At 44.3% G+C, this 24,839-nt stretch overlaps 1 protein-coding gene across 1 annotated transcript; it reads left to right on the forward strand.

Moving 5' to 3' along the window:
- Window positions 1–493: 493 nt before the first annotated feature.
- On the forward strand, window positions 494–12,945 carry LOC134643718 (ankyrin repeat and EF-hand domain-containing protein 1-like). Its single transcript, XM_063496250.1, has 11 exons — window positions 494–515; window positions 1,599–1,805; window positions 2,570–2,731; window positions 4,690–4,889; window positions 4,977–5,126; window positions 5,315–5,438; window positions 7,537–8,353; window positions 8,615–8,841; window positions 9,125–9,273; window positions 12,351–12,506; window positions 12,684–12,945. Exons 1-11 carry the CDS (start codon window positions 494–496, stop codon window positions 12,837–12,839), a joined length of 2,370 nt encoding a protein of 789 aa, XP_063352320.1. The 3' UTR covers window positions 12,840–12,945.
- The last annotated feature ends 11,894 nt before the right edge of the window (window positions 12,946–24,839 follow it).

Raw genomic sequence — 24,839 nt, forward strand, 5'->3', positions numbered from 1 at the left:
GCAGCTTATCATCAAGGATTCTCTGCACATTGCTGTATTCATTTTTGATTCCTTTTCCCTTGATCCTGACTAGTCTTCCCGCTGCTGAAAAACATCCCCACAGCATGATGCTGCCACCACCGTGCTTCACTGTGGGGATGGTACTGGCCAGGTGGTGAGCAGTGGCCGGTTTCCTCCAGACATGATGGAGGACATGAGTCAGGCCAAAGAGGTCAATTTTCGTTTCATCAGATCAGAGAACTTCAGACGTGCAGTCATTCGCCTCTTACTGAGGAGTTGCTTTCATCTAGCCACACAGGCCTGATTGGTGGAGAAACTTCTGGTGGTGCAGAAACGGTTGTCCTTCTGGAAGGTTCTCCTCTCTCCACAGAGCAATGCTGGAGTTCTGTCAGGTTCTCGGGAACCTCTGACTAAGGCCCTTCTACCCTGATTGCTCAGATTGGCTTGATAGCCAGCTCTAGTCCTGATGGTTCCAAACGTCTTCTATTTACAGATGTTGGAGGACACTGAGCTCAGTCAGACCTTCAAAACTGCAGACCTTTTTCTGTACCCTTCCCCAGATCTGTGCCTCCATACAATCCTGTCTCGGAGGTTTGGGATTGTCCAATTCCTTGGACTTCATGGCGTGGTTAGTGCTCTGACATGCACTGTCAACTTTGTGACCTCATATATACAGGTGTGTGCTTTTCCAAATCATTTCCAGTCAGCTGAATTTGACCACAGGCGGACTCCAATCAAGTTACAGAAAACATCTGACAGATGATCAGTGGAGACAAGATGAACATGATGCCAACCTTGAGTGTCATGGCAAAGGCTGTGAATACTCATGTACATGATCTTTTATTTTTAATAAGTTTGCAAGAATTTCAAGCAAACGATTTTAACTTTGTCATTAACGGGATATTTGTGCAGAATTTTGACAATTTTGAAAAAATAAAATAATCCATTTTGGGAAAATGGAAGCAAAGTGCTGACGCTTTCATTTACAACAATTTCAGTATTGCCGAGCTTATCGAGAGACCCTGAAAGCAGCATCAGACGCTGCCGAGGGCGCGAGGTCCTGCCCGGGATTTTCGCGCGTTCCGTTGCCATGGAGCCGACTTTGTTTCCTTCTAACGGCCCGCACAGAAAAGTGAAAAGCGGTGTTTCAAGGAGAAGTTAAAGCCTGGGAGGAAAAGCAGGTACAGACGGGACCCTCGTCGCTGACCAAGCTCCTGGGTTTGTGGACCACAGCAGCAAGTGTTCACGCTTTCTGTCAAACAAGGAGAGCCCGTGTAACCCGTGCGTGTCTGCGTGCAGAAGGTGCGTGATGAGCTGACAGAGCCTCTCACTTTAGGGCGTCTGTACTGACAGATTTTTAACAACACTTATGACTTTATTTTTCATGTACTGTGGTGATGTTTGTCTTAAAAAGACCAGAAAAAGCACTGGGCCACTTTGTATGAAAGTCGCCATTCACATGGGTAACATGAACAAGTAGCTTATTTAAACTGCAGTTTTTCAGAGGAAAAAGAAAGCACCTAAAAATTGTAATTCAATTAAAACATGTTAGAACCAAATATTTGCGTGCATATTACAAAGCTCCTATTTCATACCAGCATTCAGTGAGTCCACAATGAGCAGCAGAGTGGCAGAGGGCCGCCTGCAGACCCTGCAGATCTACCGCCTGCTTCAGCTAGTCCATAAAGTGGATAAGGCACAGATAGAGAAGATGGTGCAGCTCGGGGTGGAAGACCTCATCAGTCTCACAGAGCCGAAGGACGGCGTGGGGGTGCTCCACGTGGCAGTTTCAGCCAACAATCTAGGTAATCTATGCCTGTGGGTTGACTGTGGCAGACTCATTCCTTTGCAACAATCAGACACATTTGGTTGGACGAGTGCTATGTGTGTTCATCTCAAATACTGTGGGTATTTACAGTACAGGTTATTTCATTGGAGATTATGTATCGGAATTTCAGGAGCAGGACCACGCCTCCAAACACGCTCCTTCCGGTTGTCATCTATATAGGTTCCCCCAGTTCTGCAAACTGTTCATTCTCGTTTACGTGCCCACCGTCCCTCCTTGTTCTCAATTCTTTAATTTCTTCATTTCTATTTAGTACATGGGGATCTGCCCGGCCCGGGAGCCATTGCCAGTCCCCTTCGAGGCCTTCCCCAAACTGCAGCTCAATTCATGTCAAGCATTCACTTTTACCTACTAAAACGCTGTCAAACCTAAAATGAGGATGTGGGCCCAGCTAGTGAATTTAGTCTTTGTGTCTTTCAAAACCCCTTGTTTGCATGCTGCATTTCTTGCCAAAGAAAATATGTCCACAGAGATTTGTGGCAGCATGTAGAGTTCTTGAAAACGGCAGCGCAATGGAAAAAGGAATGGATGTTATTAAGTTTGTTAAACATCTTAATCACTGCCTGCAGTAACACTGGGGAAAGATGACATGGGGTATAAACATGTATTTCCAATTACTTTTAAACATAATCTGCATCAAGCCCAGTTGGTCTGAGAATTTACCACAACCCCAAATATGATCTGTCTCCTGATTGTTTCTGCTCTCTCTTTTTCTCCTCACAGAGCTCGTCACCTTCCTCCTCTCCAAGGGAGCAGATCCTAACGTGCAGGACAAAAGGGGCCGCGCTCCGATTATGTTAGCTGCTGAGCTGGGCAACGATCCCATTGTGTCTCTTTTGGCCCACAGCAAAGCCAACCTGAGGCTCCTGGATGTAGAGGGCAAAAGTGAGTTCAAAACTAAAGGCATTACTATTTATAATCTCTGTGTAGGAACAGTTACGGGATTTCAAACACACTAAAGCTGTGTGCCGGGAGCTTCGTGGCATGAGTTTCTATGGCCGATGGTACAGGTGTAGGCGGCCCACTTTTGTTCATGTAGTGTGTATATGGTGGTAAACAGCAGGGTTTTCTTCAGATGTCTAGTTCAGAATTGCAGCTGTCACGCTGTCACAAAGCAGGAGGCAGGACATACCCTACAAAGGTTGCCTCAGTGTGTTGGTGACCACAAAAATGAATTGAATTCAAAAAAGTTTTCACAATAAGAACCCAGAGGCATTTCAAGGGCTCAGCCCAATGGTGATGCTCACTTTTAGAGGGACATTGATGCCTATCTTTGTCTCCCTTAGCTTTATCCATACAGTGGGTGATTTTCAACGACATGGCAACTCGAGAGAAATTCAGTCACATCTGGCGACGTAAAGTGACTATGGGTGAAAAAACTATGGCAACGAGAAAGAAGTAGGCACCTCTCAAAATGAGTCTTTCTCAACTTCAGCTGGCACTGAGAGCACAGGATACTGGTGGCTGACAGCTAACAGGGAAGTAAATACATTAGAAGTTACTTAGGTAATGGGAGTCTGTCCATTAACAGCCGACTGTTACCTATAAAGTAAGGTTTGGGAAGCTAATCGCTTCCTGTGTGGATGCAGGTTTAGCCCAGGATCATTTTAAACAAAGAGACTCTAAAGCTGCAGCTTTTTGCTTCCTGGTTAAATAAAGTTTTGAAACAAAAACATTTTGTAGCATTTAACAGCTGCAGAATGATCAAGGCTGATATTATCACAGGAACACATGAGAGTTGAATTTCAGAGCTTTTTTGTTTGCGATATGTCATATTTGTTTAAAAGTTCCTGCACAAATGAAGCTCATTCATTGTGTGCCAAGTGTATGCAGATGGTTTGCTTTAAATGTATGTATTCTCATTTGAGTCTCAGTTTCTCAAATGGGGGCGTTTCCATCTCAAGTTAGGTCAGCTGAATCGCTTGCATCGTCTTTCCGCTCATGAAAATGCAGAGTTTGTCTCTTTAGATATTGATGAGGAGTTGGTATCCCAGACAACTCCAATCAGAGCGCACAAAGGTCTTCTGAAGGGGCTCGTTGAAGTAATCGTGATAATGACCCCATTACAGTGTGTCTGTGGTAGCAATTACTCTAACTGGCTCTCCTTTGAGAGGTAGATCAAAGCTGAGTGATTGGAAACTTCCTGACGTGTGCATAATTTACATACTGTATGATGTATGTACGCATGTGTGAAGAGCCATATGAGGGTTTTGTTTGTGTGTCATGCCACATGGACACGTCTAATTACAGATCAAGTCCTAATGATCGTCTCCTGTGAAACACGCTGAGCAACTTGATATGACCCAGCTCTCCCTGGGGTTTTGTTCAGCCTGGCCTCAGTGCTCACAGCAGGCTGAGCTTCAGTAGTCACACACACCTGTTTGTGTTATCCATCGTGTCAGGAATATGGAGTCCTGTGGGAATAATCAGAGTGGGGAAAGTAAAACACAGCATCCTGCCCTCCCTCCTTTTACAGCAGTTTAATCCACCAGCAGTTAGCAGCTGTGCTCGGTGCTAGAAGCGTGGAAGCTATCTGTCAGAGCAAAGTTTCCCGAAAGGGAAATGTGTCCATCACTTCCTCGCTTTTAATTTTGCAGTAGAAATGAAGATGGCTCGATTTGACTTGGCAGAGTTAGCTCGCTGATAGCTGCAAACACTGAATTAGACGGAGGGGTCCACATTAATATTTGAAACAGCATTTAGGTCTTAAGTGCTTAGCTATCAAGCCATCGCTGCCTCAAAGTAGTCTGATTACACTGATGTACAGATTTATTGTTGACCCTTACTTGCTTCTTCTGTCTCATGACCTTTTCCTAAACTTTTGCACCCACGCTGTGACTCAGATGTGCTGTTCTACTGCATCTACCCCACCAAACGCCACTGCCGCTGCCTGCAGGTGTTGCTTAAGTGCGGTGCCGATGCCAACAGCGTGTCAGTGCAGGGGATGCATGTCTTTCAGCTGATGTGTGAAAAGGCCCAGGAGTGCACCCCCCTGTGCCTCATTATGCTGAATGCTGGGGCAGACCCCAATGCAGCACACCAGGTAAACAACAGGGACTGTGAGAACTGCGTTTTGAAGACAGTCTGTTGGAGCTGAAGCCTTTCCTCTCCTCTCTTCCCCTCTGTTCAGAAAACTGGAGTCACAGCGTTGATGGAGGCCGTCAAAGCAGGTTCCCTGCCGCTTGTTAGAGCTATAATCAGGATGGGCGGAGACCCCAGCGCCTTTGACAGAAAGCGGCTCACAGCCGTCCACTATGCTGCCATGGGGGGCTTTTTTGAGGTGTAGTAGCTGCTCAGATATAATAGCTGACATCTTTTGAAATGCCAATAACATGCAAAGTTAAGCTGTATCTATTAGGACTTATTCTACTTTGCACTGAAAGCTGAATTAAAATGACAGCGACCCACTGTTAGTGTAAGCAGCACTTCAGATTTAGGCTCTAACGTGTTCCTCTGGGCTGTGTTCAGGTGCTTCAGGTGCTGTCTGCATACTCAGCAGACATGAGTGCGATGAGCCTTAAGGACTGCACAGCCTTACACTACGCTGCTGCCTCGGGCAATGCAAACTGCTGCAAGTTCCTGGCACAGAGAGGTACTGTACTCTTTAAAGTCTTTTTCTGTGATGAGGCCTGTCACTCCTGCTGATGCCTTAAAAGGAGCACTCTGATATCGTGTCACTTGTAGGCTAACGCTGAAACGCAGGAGGAAAACACAGCAGCTATTACTCAAAATGTACATCAGGAGAAAACTGGTCACAGCGCGGGGGTCTGTGAAGTGTGTGTGTGTTGGTCTTTGACAAACAGGGAAACAAAGTGAATACTGGTGTTAAGTAAAAAGGGCTCATCGTAATATTTACTGTTGAGCGAGGTAATATAATATATAAAATATAAAAACCATGACGTGTGCTTTGCTCGAGCGTCTCGGTCATTCCTCAGACTGAGACCTCTGATGCTTGGAATCTGCTGGACTCGCTGTTCTAGCCACTGGGACCACTTTGGACCTTTTCCATCTCCAGCTGTTCTTTCCACCCATCAGACTTCTTCCCAATATTACAGTAAGCTGGGATTGCCACATCTGCAGCGTTGTGCTCTTTATCGGTCACAGCTCTGTGTGGTTGGTCATCAGCAGCTGTCTGTCTGTTCCGCCATGACTCTGTGGAGTCCTTTAGGCCGAGCTTTTCTAACCTCTGGTAGGATTTATTGATGTCAGCCACCTCCTCTGTCTAGCCCATGCAGGGGCTTTGTCCTCCTGTTTCTCCTGTTTTTCCTCCTCCTGTTAGCTCCTCAGCTACGTAAGGCACTGTTGTAGCGGCTCATCTTGTGGGTGGGGTGGGGGTGGGGGCCATGTACTCATGGTTGCTTCTTGTTTCATTCTGGCTTGTCGCTCTGATCCCCTCCCTCTCTCTTTTTGTTTTGTCGTTGCTCGTAGAGCCCAAAGGTGCTGGGCTACGTACCCATGTGGCCATGATGATGGCCGTACGTCTGTGTTGGCTCAGATCTTATTGCTGTCTTCTCAGCACCTGCCTTACCTTCTGTAGGCGTTGCCTCTGTAAGTGCGTGTTTATGAGGCTGTCACATTATTGTTGATCACGGTATTTTTGAGGTATTGCTACGTAAGTATTGTATACCCAAACTGTGTAATGATTCATATGCGTGGCCTGTTAAAGTGAGAAGAATGCTGATGGTTAAACTGAATATCTTCAATTAAAGTTTAAAAGAGGGGAACAGGACTCTATTTGGAATATGAGGGTTTCAGTTTGTTCCAAAAACTGCTCTACAGTACCCTTTTAGTTAGACGATGGTTTCAATGTGTTACCCTCCATTTCTAGAAGAACGGTAGTGTTCGTATACATGGGAACGTAAAGGAGCACGCTCCACGGCCAGCTCCACGTTACTGCCAAAATGTTGAAATGTCATTTCATTTACACGTGTGTGGACACCGGGAAGAGTCGAGCACAGTTTTGATTCTGTTCTGGTTTCATTGTAGTGAGGCGATATACGAGCGCGTCTCATTTGATCACAGCGGAAACATGGGGATTTCCCAGCTGCTATAAATATGGATCAAACTATCGTTTTATGATCAAACGCACTCCCCTGACAGTCGTTTCAGAGATTAACATAATAACACAGTCCCCCTGCTTTTTTCATGTTCACACGTGTAAGTATTGTCTATAATTACCAGCTTGTGCACGACTGCTGCTCACCACACCTGTCATTGTGTATTGGTTTTAGTGTGCACGTTGTCAGCTTCCTGTGTGATCAGAGGTCTTTTTGGGCTGTTTGCTGCCCAGCTGGGGACAAATCTGTCCCATCATTCATGTTTCTTAAGATGATTTGGAGACATTTCTGTCCTTCAACGCGCATATTAAACCCTCTCTTATATTGGAAACATCCCACGTTCATGCATTTATGACTTCTAGGCTGTAATTCGCTGTTATCAGGATGTCAGACAGTAGATTTGTCCCATGTTGACGTCTCTTCACTGCATAGACTGGGTTCTGGGTAAAATCCAGAACTGAATTTCAAATTCTTCTCCGCAGTATTTTTATAACAGATTGGAGGATCAGTGTTCTCCCCTCTATGTTTGCATATCTCTGGTATGATACTTGTAGATCCAGCGAACAGCTGCAACCACAGTCCTGAGTTAGGCCATTCTACCGTGTGTTTATATAAACTCTGCTCTGTGGTCAGGTTGTAACCCTAAACTGAAGAACCGGGAAGGTTTGCTGCCGCATCAGATTGCCAAAGATTCCGGTCACAACGCAGTAGCCAAGGAGCTCCGGAGGGCGGAGAGGAAGCAGGGAAAAGGCAGCGATCCCAGCGGCACTGAGCAGATGTCAGAGCTCTGGGCACTGACTCTCCACGACTGGTCTCAAGAGTATGAAGCTGAACTGTGGAAAGCCTTTGGCGACAAATCAGACACAGTTACTGCAGAGAGGTTTATTTCTGTATTAGAGGAGCTACAAGCTCCAGTTGAACCAGACCAGATCCAAGCAGTCATCTCAGCCCATGGAGGAGACGTCAACATCAGTGACTTCATCAGAGGAGTCAAGTACATCAAGAAACCGTTCCGCCTCTCCTCGTATATGCCTAAGAAGAAAAAGGGGGGAAAGGGAAAAAAAGGGGGCAAGAAGAAGAAGAAGGGTCCGTTTGTTCTCCCCATGCCCATTTGCACCCTCCCACCGGAGCTGAAGCCCCGACGAGCAGACGGAGGCCCACCCAACTTCATGATCAGCTCATACTTTAACTGCTCGGACGTCCTCCGATTCGACCCGGCTCACCCGCCGGTGCATCCGGTGATGAACGACTCAGGATGGTACATACACAAGCCACCGCCGGTCTACATCAACGTGAACTGCTGCGTGAGAACCAATGATCTGGAGTCTCTGGACCACGCCTTCAGTGAAGGGGTGCCGGTGGATGTTCAGGATGAGTTTTACAAGACGCCGCTGATGGTCGCGTGCTCCACTGGCAGCTATGAGATGGCTCAGTACCTCCTCAGCAAGGGGTGAGAAAGTTCATGTTCTGATTTCAGTGCCATTTGTTTTTTCTGTGGCTTTACAATAAAAGCCAAATTAATATTTTCAATATTTTTTTACCCGTTTCTTTAGCTTTGTGTCACAAAGCACACACACAGAAGCAAATTGAGACATGATCTTTGGATGATGAGTTTTGAGATGATGTTTGAGAGATGGCTGCTGATCCGAGCCAAAGAATGGGCCTAAATACAAATATATGCCTTAAACTGTGACATCACCGTTTGTGACAGGGCTGATGTGAATGTGTGTGACCAGTTCTTCTGGACCCCCCTCCACCATGCAGCGTACGCCGGGCAGCGGGAACTCGTTGAACTTCTGGTGAATGCCGGAGCTAACATCGATGCCCCGGCCCTGGGCGGAGCCACGCCCCTCATGAGGGCCATTGAGACGTCTCGAGTCTCCTGTGTGGATTTCCTCATCGAGGCGGGTGCCAGTGTGCTTGCAGAGAACAAGAGAGGTGTGACGTAGTTCAAAGTCTTTGTACCTTTTTCTTATAATGCCAAAATGGAAATACATGATTTTGTATAATTACTCTTTAACTTCTCTTTTTTTATTGAACTCCCCATCAACATTTATTCTAGAGGTCTCCTTTGTGGCGATGTATAATGTACCAGCATTTATATCCTGTCTTTATAGGCTCATTGACTACAACCCTACATCGTAGCACTTTCACATCTATGGCCAGTTTAGAATCACCATGTCTCGTTTAACTGCTGCTGCTGGATTTTATTTCTGTACAGAGCAAAGCTGCCTTGATGTTGCCAGAGATTTTGCAAACCCTGTAATAATCGACTTGGTCAAACAAAAGATGGATTCTCTGCCTAAACCAAAGGACAAAGCAAAAGGAAAGGGGGCCGAAGCTAAAAAGCCTAAAGCGACTAAAGCCAAGGTACACAAATAATCTACGACTTAAAGGAGACCTTTGAAAACACATTAAAATCGTTTGCCTTCAGACTTTCCCTGTTATCTTTGTTTTGTCTATACTGTATCTAATGTTCACTCTGTAATATAAGAATATAGCAAGTCTTGGTTCTTATATAGTGCTTTTCTCCTCTGTTTGAGCATTCACAGCATTTTCACCATACAAGCGCGTTTTCCTGTGCCTCAGTGCTCATTCACACTCCCACGCTGATGTATGCACCAGGGGCAGCTCTGGGATCAGCGTCTGGGCCACAGAGACAACCCGCTCTGTCTCCTGATCCCCATCATGACCTCTAAATCATGTAAAATGACACACACTGGTTTTGCTCTCTTCTCCCTCGCAGCACCAGGGAAACCCGAGCCTGTAAAGGGACCCGATTACTTAAAGTTGGGCACTCGTACGCAAATGACACCACATGTGTTTGGTTACAGCTACACCGTGCTGGTGTTTAGATTTGTATTCCCTCTAACCAGGTCACGATCGGTTCAGATGTATTGATGTTGTCATTAAGACCCTGAAAGCAGCAGGTGTTTGTGAGGCGTTCATAAATAATCAGGAGTATTTATAATTCAGTCGCAGTTCTGGGGACAATGAAAATATCTGTCACGCAGCGAGCCGACGAATCACTGAGCGTTTTTTCTCTGAGCTCGGTCGGAGGCGGTATGAACTGCCAAGCGTTTCACTGTTTTCTACAATAAAGGGCAATAATCCTCATCAGGCCTACTGGAATTCACAAACTCTCTGTAAATAATGCATGCACCTTCAGCACTGTGTGAGTGATTCAGAAGAAGCCCTGTGGTCGTCCTACCCTCTAACCACAGCCGTGGGAAGATGTGGGGGCTTCTGTGGGAATTACACCACTCTCAGTACCCGACTGCATGTTGTTCTTGTTTACTATAACAGCCTGTTTGTCTTTAACAATTAGTTAAATGTGAACAAAAAAATTAATATTTGTCAATGAAAGAATAATTACACTAAGAAATATAGGACACACACACACAGAGCAGCTAGGGGATGGGAAAGGCAGTTTGATACCAGCAGAGCCAATGATTATCTGTTAACAAGCTTACACAAACAGTACAGAGCTCTGCAGCGTCTGTGGTGAACGCCAGAATATCCTGATAAGAACATCAACACCCGTGTGATCGGTGATTAAGTTAATAATGGGCCTTTGTGCAGAAGGATTGGTGTAGCAGCAAATTCTTCCCATGACCGCGCCTCACATGTAAACAGGGTTTTACAAAAACAGCGTTTTGGCAATATCAAGCTTAGCCACAGTCCTGGCCAATCAGCTGATAGCCTTTTTTGACATGCAGTTGGCAAAGCTCAAGTTTCACATCCTGCAGCCTGCAGACAGTTTTTCCTGTCCTGCGTATGCTTTGACAATGCCAGTGATAAACATTCATTATTGCGATGACACACTGACACAGCGATCGGTGGAAGCAGATAGGCTGAACACCTGACGACGATGGCCGACAAAAAGAAACACTCGAATCGATGCAAACTGCTTAAACCAGGCCTAGATGATCTACATCTGCAGCTTCACAGGACCTTCAGTTCAGTCTAACTTGGTACCATCCAGAGGCAGGATCACATCAGCAGCAGGTTGCAATGATGCAAACATCTGGCAGGAAGTCATATCTAGTAAAGTTCACAGTTCTGTGAATAATTATTTGCCCCTTTCCTGATTTCTTATTTGTCACAATAACATGTTTTCAGATCATCAAACAAACGTTAATATTAGACAACGATAACCTGAGTAAATACAAGTATTCATTTATTAGGGAACAAAATGATCCAGCCCTGCGTGGAGCTGTGTGGAAAAGTCATTGCCTCCTAGTGTCAACCGTGACAACAACAACTGCAGTCAGTGATAACGAGTGATCCTTCACTGTGGATCCTTCACTGTGGATCCTTCACTGTGGAGCAACATTTGGCCCAGTCTTCTTTGTAGAATTGTTTTAATTCAGCCACATTGGAGGGTTTTTGAACATGAATTACCAACTTCACCTTGTTGGAGTGGTGAAGTCCAACTTCACCACTCCAACAAGGTGGACATGCTGGTGTGTGTCACATCATTGTCCTGCTGCAGAAGCCAAGTGCACTTAAGCTGCAGTGCACGAACTGATGGCCAGATATGCTTCTTCAGGATTTTCTGGTAGAGCTGAATTCAGCAGGTTTGACAGTTGTTTGATGTTCTTTTTATGAAAAGCCGTAACAGGACTCAGACGAGACCTTTGCCTCGTCAGTCCACAGAGTATTATCTCAACAGCTTCATCACAATGTTTTTTGGTAAACATGAGCCTTTCTGTTCTCTTTGGTCAGCAGTGGTTTTCTCCTCGAACTCTCTCATTTTTGTCTCCTTGTTATTGTTGAATCATGAACTCTGACCTTAACACACACAAATGAGGCCTGCAGTTCTTTGTTGTTCGGGGTTCTTTTGTGACCTCCTGGATGAGTCGTTGATGTGTTTTAGGAGTCATTTTGGTACGCCGCCCACTCCTGGGAAGGTTCTCCGTTTGTGTACAGTGGTTCTCATCGCGGTTCGCTGGAGTCCCAAAGCCTTAGAAGTGGCTTTGTAACCTTCTCAAGACGAATGTCAGTGACTTTGTTTCTCATCTGAAACATGCGAGCCATGTAAGTGTGACATATATGCAAAAAACTAAGAAATCAGGAACGGGGCAAATACTTTTTTGTAGCACATTTATATACAAAATAAGTTTTGTTACTGATGCTCCTCTTTAGCTCCATTCTTGAGACAGATTCCTTCACCAGGTTTTATCAGTGTGGTGCTTTAACAGAGTACTTCTGTTTCCTCGGTGTAACAGCTAAATCTTTGGATTACTCTTTATCCTGCCTCTGCAGCGTTACTGAAAACCGTTGAGCTTTCATCCTCAAACATAACCGTTTATTGTTAGCGACCTAATCTTGTGCATTTGGACATCTCTAACTGCCTTTAACCAGCCTGAATCTGACACTTTGTATTGAACACAGCGAGTATGCAGAGGCTGCAGAAGCTTTGAAAGTCTTGGTATTCACTACAGGTTGCTGCTGCAAAAGTCGCTGTGCAAGCAGAGACATCGTCTGCAGCAGCAGAGAAGACTCCACCCCAGAAGGATTCAAATAGTGTCGTCCTGCAGAACACCAGCATCACGACTGGGAAAACCAAAATCGTGGACATCACCTTTGTGCCAAAGACGGTGAGCCTCTCCACTGTTTACAAGAAGACGGCTTAATGTGTCTTCTGCTGCCGGCTAATTGCAGCAGTCACAACGTGCACAAACCAACCCTGCATTAAGCCCATCAGTGCACAAACGTTCCTGAAGAAGTGACTGTGTAATTCCACTTCTCACTGTGACTCACTGTTTTTGTCTCAGGTTTGGGGGAAGCCGCCCACCACCAGCCAGCTGATGTCAAAGATAGAGAGAAGGAATAAGCACCCATCCCTCGAGGTGGACTTTGACGACCTCGTGATGCCTTTCAGCCACGACCTCCAGGGCACGATGCTGGAGCTAACAAACACCGCGGAGTAACAGGCAGCGAGGTTAGACAGAGGCTGACATCTTGGACTGAAACTGGCCGCTTATCATAATTGTGGATATTTCATCTTTTCCACATGGCTTCCTTTTTTCTGCCTTGTTGGACATCGTGCTTTGAATAATGTTTCCTTCCATCGCATCAGGTTCCTGCTGCTTTCATTATGGCTCTGTGCCCGTGACAGACATGGTCACAGGTTTGATGTTTCCAGGTTGTGCGTCTCTAATCATCGATGTTATAACTCAGGAATGCCTTAAGAATATTTTTCTCTTTTTTAAGGAGGCACAAGCATCCACTTGGACTCAAGGATGAACTGATTGGACATAATCAATTCGTTTTTATTGTTTCCTTTAGGGAAAATTTGTCTCGGGCACATTTATCACAGCCAGGTGATTAAACGCAGACAGCACTGCACAGTAACATATGTCAAAGAACAAAGGGCTTGTGGCCCTGATAATTTTAACTCAGGAAGCACTGCAGCAACATGGTGTCTGGATAACATTATATCCACAGGGTCAAAGGTCACCTGCACTGTCAAATCATAATGTTGTTTGACAGCATGACTCAGAAGGATGAACTGTGAGCGTCCTGATGTTTGGCTGTAGTGTTGTTGAACACGTTTTACAAACTGTAGCTGTTTTTCGGTGATATGCATCATTTTTACTGCTTTTTCTGCTGTCATGGCAACAACTTTATGGGCCAAATGTGTGATCACTTGCAGACTTTTATTTTAAAAAACTGTTTATTTGTTTATTTCATGATTTCATGAAACAACATTTATTTTGCCTTTTCTTATTTTTGCTCGTATTTATGCTGCTATACTGGCTTATTGTGGTCATCTCTGACACACAGAGTGACGGGCAGTCACGAGAACGATGGGTTGTCAAACCTAAGGCCTGGGGGCCAGAATCAGCCTGGCAAAATCCCCTATGCGGCCCACTGGATGTTTTTGGACTTTTAACTGTATTTTCATCAAACTTACCGCTGTCCTACTGATAAAGACTCCCTCCACAGCTATTCACAAGACAGTAACGAAGATAAACAATTAAAAAACAGAAAAGTTCCTGTTTTCTCACTATCGACTACAAAAAATATCTTCTTTTTATACAATGTATCCACAGTAAAATGAATAAAATGAGACATTTTCTGTATAAAAATATTCCACTCGATTGGGTAATGGCACTTTTGGCAATGAGCCCCTGGAACCTTTTCTCTAATTTAGTTCTTACAGTTTAAGACTTGTGCTGGAAGATTTCTTTCATTTATTACAGCAGCATTTTCGATCATGTAGAAAAGCTAAGGAGTATTGTTGCAGTTGCACGTTATTTTTCTTATTCTGAGATATCTCAGGGATTGAATGTGCAGCTAAATGAGGTTACAGTTACAGAAAATGGGGTATTCATGTTTTTACATGAATTTGTCTTTGCTGGTTTAAGAGGGGGACAAATATGTGGTTTCAGACAGTGGATGAGGGTGCACCAAAGATAAAGAAGAACTTATTTTGAGTTGTGAATCATGCAAAGCTACTCTAGCGGACTGCAAGAATAGAAATATACAGAGCTGGAAATTAGCACAGTATGTGAGTGAAATAAAAGTGTGCAGATGCTGCAGATGGTTCAAATCCTGCCAGCTCTGCAGTAACTGTGCCTGCAGTGAGAGAAAACAGATCAAACCACATGCTTAAGATGTCACACAAAGAAAGAAGTCATCATCACAGCCTGTCAGAGCTCTCACGTCGCTTTCGTGTCCTGGTGATTTGGTCCTTCTTGAACTCCAGCCCTGTGCAGTTCCATCTTTGTACCAGCACATGGCGCTGTTTGGCAAGTTTTCCAAAGCAGCGGCATGGTTGTTTATTAGAACAGAAAACTTGGAGCAAGCTCTTGTGTTTCGAGCACAGAAAGGCATCAAAATGGCAGCCGTGTTTGTTCAGTGAGCTCCTGGTTTTCTACCGAGAATCAGATGATTTAAAATGAGCGAACAGAACATGATGAGGAACGCGCCTTCACCTTCCTCCTTGTTTCATCTTTGCCCAGATTACATTAACGATAGTGTGTCTGAGCCCTGTTTGGATAAGGCTTATTTTTTGGATGTTTACATGAATGCAGCTATGGGAAACAGACATTTCTTCTGCTTTAAATGTCGCATTGAGGCACACTCCCATCATCATCGCCACCATCACCTGATAAAATTAGATTGCAGCGTCCTCAAGGTCCATGGAGACGGAGTTATATAATCAAATATATCAGCAGAGAGGGGGGGAGGTTTGAGGTTCTCAATACGGGCCTGGGATTGTTTAAATATACATAAGCACAACGCCATCGATGACAGGGATGTGGAGAGAAAGAGGGAACGAGGGGAATGGATGGAAGCAGTGAGAGAGAGGCAGAATAAAGCGCGCATGTATGTAACCATACACAGAGAGACGAATGGAGACAGTGAGCAGGGGAATGGAAAACATATCACTGAAAGCCCAGCAGTGCCATTCATAAAGAGACCCGAGAGATGAGGGAAGGTGAGGAGTGACAGCGAGAAAAGGGAAGGCAGAGGCACACGAGGGGGGGCGGAGAGAGCAGCGGAGGGTGATTCAGAGGATGGGGAGGGAGCACGACGGAGGAATGAGAGTGGGTGGGAGGAGAGGATGAGGGCTTTTCTAGCACAATCAGTGGCACACAGGTTAGAGGGAGTAAACAAGGCTGTGATCGCTGGCTGTGATGCAGCGTGTCTGTTAGGGCGTCGGCTTGCAGCATGCGCATGTGTTTGCAGAACCACTCGGAGACACATGCGAGTGGCTTTGTATATGAGTTACGATGTGTCATTAGCACAATCAGGAGCAAGCTCTTCTATTTGAATGGCATGAATGGCCCGTCCGTGTGAGCGGGGCCATAGAATGAAAGCGTGCCAACGTACCAACTGAACATGTCTGAGAGTCGAGCCGCAGTCCAGCCTTTTTGGAGCCTCTCCCCTCCTCCCCCTCCCCTCTGCTGAGTATCAGTCTGAGCTGTGTTGCAGGCAGCAGCACTGCAGTCTCTCAGCTCTGGCCCTGCACCGCTTACTCAGCACTCAGCACTTCAACCCTTCACTTCCCCAAACAGCCTCTGGGGACAAACACAAACATAAAAACACACACTATATTATATTATTGCTGTTTGTCACATTAGAGCATTATTGATGTGTCATCATTTGCAATAATCATGCCTTCATAGAAACACAAATGTGCTCACATATGCATACAGCATCCAGTAATGACATACATGCATAACCATACACAGACTCATTGTGCACATGCACGACGTGCAGTTGTGTCTGTGTCTGCCTGTAGTCTCCAGAAGCATCTACACGGAGAGCCACATAGACACATAGGTGTTAGCTTAAAAGGTTTGATGATGAACAACATTTTGGGTTAAAAAAAATCTGTTTTTCTCTAATTTCAGGGTAAGATGGATCCAGCTCGTGACTTTTCTCACCAATAGTGTAAATATGGTAGCCACGCTATGGCAAAGCCCTGTCGACAGCACTGTGCAGATCTGTATCCATTATTGATGCGGGAGTCATGTTTCACGCTGAATGTGACACAACAGGAGAACGCACAGTAAGCTCTGCCAGCATCTTTTGTCTTTGTTTAGCACCTGTGCAGGTTTACTGTGTGTGTGTGTGTGTGTGTGTGTGTGTGTGTGTGTGTGTGTGTGTGTGTGTGTGTGTGTGTTGCAGTGATTCATCATTCATTAGTGCAGCTTTGGCAGTGCCATAGATCTCTTTAGCTTTCTAAGCTTTAGATTCCAATTTGCTCCAGGCCTGGAACTTTTATTATGAGAATATTGATCTGAATTTCATAGTGAGACCAGTAACGCTGGGTGGTAAACAGAGGATGGGGCCTTGGCTCACGTAAGCAGAACAATTCCTGGAAAAGACACCAAAGCTGGTATAAGAAATATCTCTCAGGATGCATTGCAGCTGCAACCATTTCACTGACCGTACTTTGATTTAAAAAAACAAAAAAACAGTATTTAACGTTTTTTTAAGAAAAAGAGAATAACAGGAGGCCAGAGGAACGTCTAAGGGATCAAATCCACAACAATATTTGATATTACCAGGTCACTATAATCAAACATGGGATTTTAAAACACTGACTCTCTACTTTAAGATCCTATTATACAGAAACATATTGTTTGATTAAAGCATTGGGCTTTAATCAGCTTTGCTTCCTCAAACTCCAGAAACAAATTTCCTCTGCCCTGAAAACAACTCATCAGCATTGCTGGCAGTGATCATGAAGACCAGAGCGGTCCCATTAGACTTTAACTCTGCTGCCTTTCAGTCTTCAGTATGGTTTTACAGCACACTGAAAATATACTAAAGTCCAAAGAAGCGCCTCCATGAAGAAGCAGGACTGGCACATAATAAGTGTAAAGCTGAATATGTATCATAATAGTTTAGTGTACTTAAGAAGACATGATATTATTAATTTGACTTGGGAAAGAAGATTTATGAAACTGCATTAACCTCCTAAGACCCGAACTCTTCCACGACATGCATTTTTAATTTCTCTTTGATATTTGGGCATATTGGGGCCCGATGAATGTAAAAACAAAGAATTACCAGATTTTTTTTTTACCTTATTTTTGTTTTTAAGAAAAATAAGAGCCACATATGAGGATATCTGTTTAAAATTTTGATAGAACAGTAACAGTATAATGTCCTCGTACGTGGATATCAGGCCCATGTAGAGCAAAATTGAGTATTTTAGTCTAAATAACCCAAAATGTGATGTCCACATATGTGGACGCCAGGTCCTAGGAGGTTAAAAATCATATTATCTAATGTAGGAGAAAAAGGAATGCGACACTGCTAAAAGTATTACATATCAGATGGATGGATGAATTGATTGGGTCTGGGTGTAGAACAGATGCAGAGCGTAAAGAAGGGTGAGTATTCTACTTAAAGAGGACCTACGGTGCTCATTTTCACCTCTATGTTGTTATTCAAACATTTTTAATGAGGTTTTCCATGATTCACTGTACAAAATAATCCTCCCCCATCTTTTTCTGTGGAATGGTACAGCCCCTTATTACAGATGTTTCCTGAAAGTCGGTATTAGCTGTCCCTTTAAGCCAGCTTTCTACTGATTGGCTGCCTGTTATAAACAAGCAGGTGGGCGGGGCTGCTGCGTTCACAAACAGAGCAACTGATATGTCCTAACAGGTAACGCAGTACTGCAAATTTTGGTATTTATTGGTTAATAAGTCAGTACAGGCACAGTGTTGCAGATACCAACATATACACACCGATACCAGTATGTGAGTACTTAGTTAACACAACGAAACACTTTCAGCTTTTCGTTTTTGGAGACGTAGACTGTGCTTCCCTGTAAACAGCACGTTGGATCAACCTCAGGTCTTTAAATGTGCTGTAGGTTCTAAATAAAGTAGACAGTCAACACAAATACGCTCTGACATTTTTCATACAGCAGGTTTAACGTATATTTTTTCATTTCCAAGAAGATAATTTCATACAATTTAAGAGGTCACACAATGATATTAGAGACTAGAAACAAAGTATCAGTCCTATCATGCTGGTATCAATCTGATACCCATACCAGCATTATTGATATTTGGATCAATCCACTGACCTCTAATGTCAGCTTTCACTGACATCACCTGGAGCCACGAGTAGAAACACATGTTAAAAACAGAAGTGCTTAGAGCCGACAGGTTCCTGCCTTTCTCCTGAGACAAAATCTGATAAACACGAGTCTATTTCATGACTTGACCATGTCAGTGTTGTGCTTTTGTTTTCAGTGGGATATTTTGGATTTAGAGTACTGATAAAAGCACTTTGATGTTCTGTGTGTGTGCGCTTGGTTCTTACTGCAGTATCAGCTGTACTCTCCCCAAACTGACCTTTGAAAATACAACGAAGAGAGATGGTCTCACTCTCCTTCACACACACACAGAGTTATACACACACACACACACAGTTATACACACACACACACACACACACACAGTTATACACACACACACACACACACACACACACACACAGAGTTATACACACACACACACACACACACAGTTATACACACACACACACACACAGTTATACACACACACACAGAGTTATACACACACACACACACACACACAGTTATACACACACACACACAGTTATACACACACACACACACAGTTATACACACACACACACACAGTTATACACACACACACACACACACACAGTTATACACACACACACACACACACAGTTATACACACACACACACACACACAGTCTGGTTTGCTATCCTCGTGGGGACATCCCATTGACATAATGCTTTCCCTAGCCCCTTACCCTAACCCTAACCATTAAAAATGAATGCCTAACCCTAACCCTTACCCTAAACCTAACCATAACCTAATTGTAACCCTGACAGTAAAACCGCATTTTGAGTGTGAAAATTGCTTTCAACCCCGAGGGGACCTGGATTTTGGTCCCCACGGTGCAGAAAGTCCCCACCAGGATAGTAAAAGTCAGATTTTGGTCCCCACCAGGATAGTACGAACCCGTACAGTTATACACACACACACACACACACACAGTTATACACACACACACACACACACAGTTATACACACACACACACACAGTTATACACACACACACACAGTTATATACACACACACACACACAGTTATACACACACACACACACACACACAGTTATACACACACACACACACACACAGTTATACACACACACACACACACACAGTCTGGTTTGCTATCCTCGTGGGGACATCCCATTGACATAATGCTTTCCCTAGCCCCTTACCCTAACCCTAACCATTAAAAATGAATGCCTAACCCTAACCCTTACCCTAAACCTAACCATAACCTAATTGTAACCCTGACAGTAAAACCGCATTTTGAGTGTGAAAATTGCTTTCAACCCCGAGGGGACCTGGATTTTGGTCCCCACGGTGCAGAAAGTCCCCACCAGGATAGTAAAAGTCAGATTTTGGTCCCCACCAGGATAGTACGAACCCGTACAGTTATACACACACACACACACACACACACAGTTATACACACACACACACACACACAGTTATACACACACACACACACACACAGTTATACACACACACACACACACAGAGTTATACACACACACACACAGACACACACACACACACACACACACAGAGTTATACACACACACACACACAGTTATACACACACACACACAGAGTTATACACACACAGACACACACACACACAGTTATACACACACACACACACAGTTATACACACACACAGACAGAGTTATACACACACACACACAGACACACACACACACACAGTTATACACACACACACACACAGTTATACACACACACACACAGAGTTATACACACACACACACAGACACACACACACACACAGAGTTACACACACACACACACAGTTATACACACACACACACACAGTTATACACACACACACACACACACACAGTTATACACACACACACACAGAGTTATACACACACACACACAGACACACACACACACACACAGACACACACACACACACACACACACAGTTATACACACACAGACACACACACACACACACAGTTATACACACACACACACAGAGTTATACACACACACACACAGACACACACACACACACAGAGTTACACACACACACACACAGTTATACACACACACACACACAGTTATACACACACACACACACACACACAGTTATACACACACACACACAGAGTTATACACACACACACACAGACACACACACACACACACAGACACACACACACACACACACACACACAGTTATACACACACAGACACACACACACACACACAGTTATACACACACAGACACACACACACACACACACAGACAGAGTTATACACACACACACACAGACACACACACACACAGAGTTATACACACACACACACAGAGTTATACACACACACACACACAGTTATACACACACACACACAGTTATACACACACACACACACACACACACAGTTATACACACACACACACACAGTTATACACACACACAGACACACACACACAGAGTTATACACACACACACACAGACACACACACACAGAGTTATACACACACAGACACACACACACACACACAGAGTTATACACACACACACACAGAGTTATACACACACACACACACACACATGTCTGGTTTGCTATCCTCGTGGGGACATCCCATTGACATAATGCTTTCCCTAGCCCCTTACCCTAACCCTAACCATTAAAAATGAATGCCTAACCCTAACCCTTACCCTAAACCTAACCATAACCTAATTGTAACCCTGACAGTAAAACCGCATTTTGAGTGTGAAAATTGCTTTCAACCCCGAGGGGACCTGGATTTTGGTCCCCACGGTGCAGAAAGTCCCCACCAGGATAGTAAAAGTCAGATTTTGGTCCCCACCAGGATAGTACGAACCCGTACACACAGACAGAGTTATACACACACACACACACACACACACAGAGTTATACACACACACACACAGACAGAGTTATACACACACACACACAGACACACACACACAGAGTTATACACACACACAGACACACACACACAGAGTTATACACACAGACACACACAGACACACACACACACACACAGAGTTATACACACACACACACACAGACAGAGTTATACACACACACACACACACACAGAGTTATACACACACACACACAGACAGAGTTATACACACACACACACAGACACACACACAGAGTTATACACACACACAGACACACACACACACAGAGTTATACACACACACACACACAGACACACACACACAGAGTTACACACACACACACAGAGTTATACACACAGACACACACACACAGAGTTATACACACACACACACACACACACAGACAGAGTTATACACACAGACACACACAGACACACACACACTCCCTGCTGTTTGGGACCTGCTCAGTGGCCAAGAGAGACGTTTTAATCAAACTTCAAGCAGAAAACAGCCATAAAGTATAAATGTTATATAAGGAATTGTTAGCAGCTTTCTGATAAGCCTATAAATAACACAGATTAATGTTATGTAAAAAAAAAAAAAAAAAAAAGGAGGGTGACAAGAAAATAGAACAACCCCTGCTGCCACTCATGCGTCAAGACTGTGACTGAACTGTTTTAGTGTTGCTGCCATGCAAGCACTCGTTTTATTATTAGGAGTCTGAAGAGTTCTTGTCACATTATGTTTCCAGTTAGCATTATTTCCCTTAAAGCCCCACACATCACACGCTTACCACTGCCACTGTACTCTCACTCTGAATGGTAATGATACAGCCGTGGCTGTGGAGCAGAGGATGCAGAGAGAAAACAATTAACCGAGGTTTCTACAGTGTTCCTGGTTTTATCGTGTACGAGAGAAATGTGCTTCAGGGTAGAAGAGAAGAAGAAGGTGAAGGGTTGTTGTTAGGCAGCCGGTAGGCGATAAAGAGGAGGAGGAGCGCGAGAGGACTGAAAAAGAAGATCTGCATGGAGGTTATGGCAGGCGAGGAAAATCACTCAGACACAGTGGAAGGTGAGGATAAGTTTAGCGGTGAATAAAAGTGGGAAAAGGGTGTCTTTCAAAAAGAAGGTGGCCTTTAATGAAACTGCAGGTATCATCGTGGGTGTCGGTACAATAGGCTGTATTTGGGTGTGTCGATTCAAATATGAGGACGCAGCAATCGAAGACAAAAGAGAGGTGTTTTCCCAAAACCGTGTAGCCACTGCAGAGCCCAAAGCTGAGTGATTTCTTTTCTGCAAGAGTTTTGCTATGCTGCTGCTGCGCTACTGAATCGATGAGGAGAAAGAGGAGGAGGGTCAGCCTGGTATAGGGTTGTTTTACTGCAGTGGAGGCTCTCTCTCTCTCTGACTTCACATTGATAGACCCCATATCTCTCTCTCTCTCCCGTCATTCTAACTGGAGTCTCATCTATCTGTCTTTGCTTGACTCGCTGTCTCTCCCTGTCCTTCTGCCCGGTTTTCCCCCAGGCGGGACCTTGCTCTCTGATACCTGGCGCCCCACTGTCCACAACTATTCTGGCAGCCTTGGGTGAAGTTGTCTCATATTCTTGCAGTGTGCAGACATCCAGCATCCAGCCAAGATCCTACACTTTTCCTTATTAGCTGCATCAGCGTCTGCCCTGTACTAACTTGGCACATTTGCACAAAACTTACTCTTCTAGAGTTTGTTTGGAAGGGAGTTTGTAGGGGGCAGTGGTAGGGATACACTGATGGATGGGTTTTTCACCTTATCAAACACACTGTTGGGATGATCTACGATGAATAATTCAGTTCAATTTTATTTATACAAATCACAACAACAGTCGCCTCAAGGTGCTTTATATTGTAAGGTCGACCCTACAACAATACATACAGAGAAAAACCCAACAATCATATGACCCCCTATGAGCAAGCACTTTGGTGACAGTGGGAAGGAAAAACTCCCTTTTAACTGGAAGAAACCTCCGGCAGAACCAGGCTCAGGGAGGGGCGGGGCCATCTGCTGTGATTCATTTGTTTCGTGATGAGAACGTTTTGAGAGAAAGTGTCTGTTTACATCCAGCTGCCTGTTATATTGAGACATTGGGTGAGATTGTTACAGAGTAACGTGTGCATAGAGAGGAGGTGGGGGAGGACAGACGGGTTAGTACAATGTCAGACGTGGAGACGCAGGAGACCCTTTTTTCTTTCTCTTTCAATCATGTTTTTCAAAGTATGACCACAATCATGACCAAACTGTTTACACATATATTATGCTATTATAAAATGTAATACAAGATTACAGTTTCACTCACCAAAACCAAAGTACTTAGCTGGGCTGTGTAACACAGCAAATCATTTTGTTAGACAAGTCGAGTAAAACTGGTGTTAAAGGCACTGAAAATGTGGGGACCTTTAGTGAAGTGAGTGCAGATTTGTCATAGCAGACAGCTGTCAGCTACACCACATTGTTTCTGCACTAACTTTAATCTATTTCATGGATTAGTGACTATCTGATAGACAGTATGTAAGACTGGGCAGGGCTCTGTCTGATTTAATGATGTGCAGTACAGGAGCTCCACTGTGCTGTCTCCATTCCTGCTCACCGTGTACACCCCAGGACACGCCACGGAGAGAAACACTCTGACCACTCTGCAGTGGTTGGATGTCTGGAAACGCAGTGTGTGCCAGAGAGTAATTATTACTGTATTATTGTTGTTATTTAACATTTGCTGTAATAAAATAATTCCCCGTATATGGTATAAATAAAGTAGTTATCATCTCTTCTCCAGGATGATATAAAAATTCCCTCCCTGTCCAGTTGTCATGAAGTGGAAACGATCAGTAGAGGCTGTAAATGTTTTTTGTATCTGGCTGTAAGAAGGTGTATTAATACTGTAAAGTTGGGCATTTTAAAATTGGGAGTCTATGGGACTGAATCAGTTTTGGAGAAACTGCAGGTTCATTAAAGTTACCACTTATGTCAAAGAAACACATTAAACACAAACTTTGTCATGTAGCGCTCATTTGGACCCTTCTTTGTGTAGATTAAATTAGATAAATGAGCAAACGTTAAAGTTGCTGCTTCTTTTCTTTGTCCCAGAGCCAGGCTAGCTGTTAGCTGTTAGCTGTATCATAAAGTGGGAAGGCTCCATTGGTGCCCTGTTGGTTCGTGCAGTAGGGTTTAAGTATCAGCTCTGTATTAGGGGAGAGAAATTCCTGTAGGTACTATTTTCACAGCAGGGTTCGATGATGAGCAGTGCCGATGCTTTCAGTGTGTGCCGCTCTGTTCCTCATCGCTGATTCATAAAGAACGACATCTGTTTGAACCGTAAACAGCCGCTGATCAAAGCTCAGCTAATTCTGATTAAGAGCATCACACAGGAACTCGATGCTGCTGTTTTCTCTACAGTGCTT

The sequence above is a fragment of the Pelmatolapia mariae genome, linkage group LG15, assembly GCF_036321145.2.
Source record: "Pelmatolapia mariae isolate MD_Pm_ZW linkage group LG15, Pm_UMD_F_2, whole genome shotgun sequence".
Taxonomy (NCBI): Eukaryota; Metazoa; Chordata; class Actinopteri; order Cichliformes; family Cichlidae; genus Pelmatolapia; species Pelmatolapia mariae.

Coding starts and splice junctions, on each gene's coding strand:
- LOC134643718 (XM_063496250.1), top strand. CDS start 494: ATGTTGGAGGACACTGAGCTCA. Junction 5,127..5,314: donor CCATGGGGGGCTTTTTTGAG/GTGTAGTAGCTG, acceptor GGCTGTGTTCAG/GTGCTTCAGGTGCTGTCTGC. Junction 8,842..9,124: donor GCTTGCAGAGAACAAGAGAG/GTGTGACGTAGT, acceptor ATTTCTGTACAG/AGCAAAGCTGCCTTGATGTT.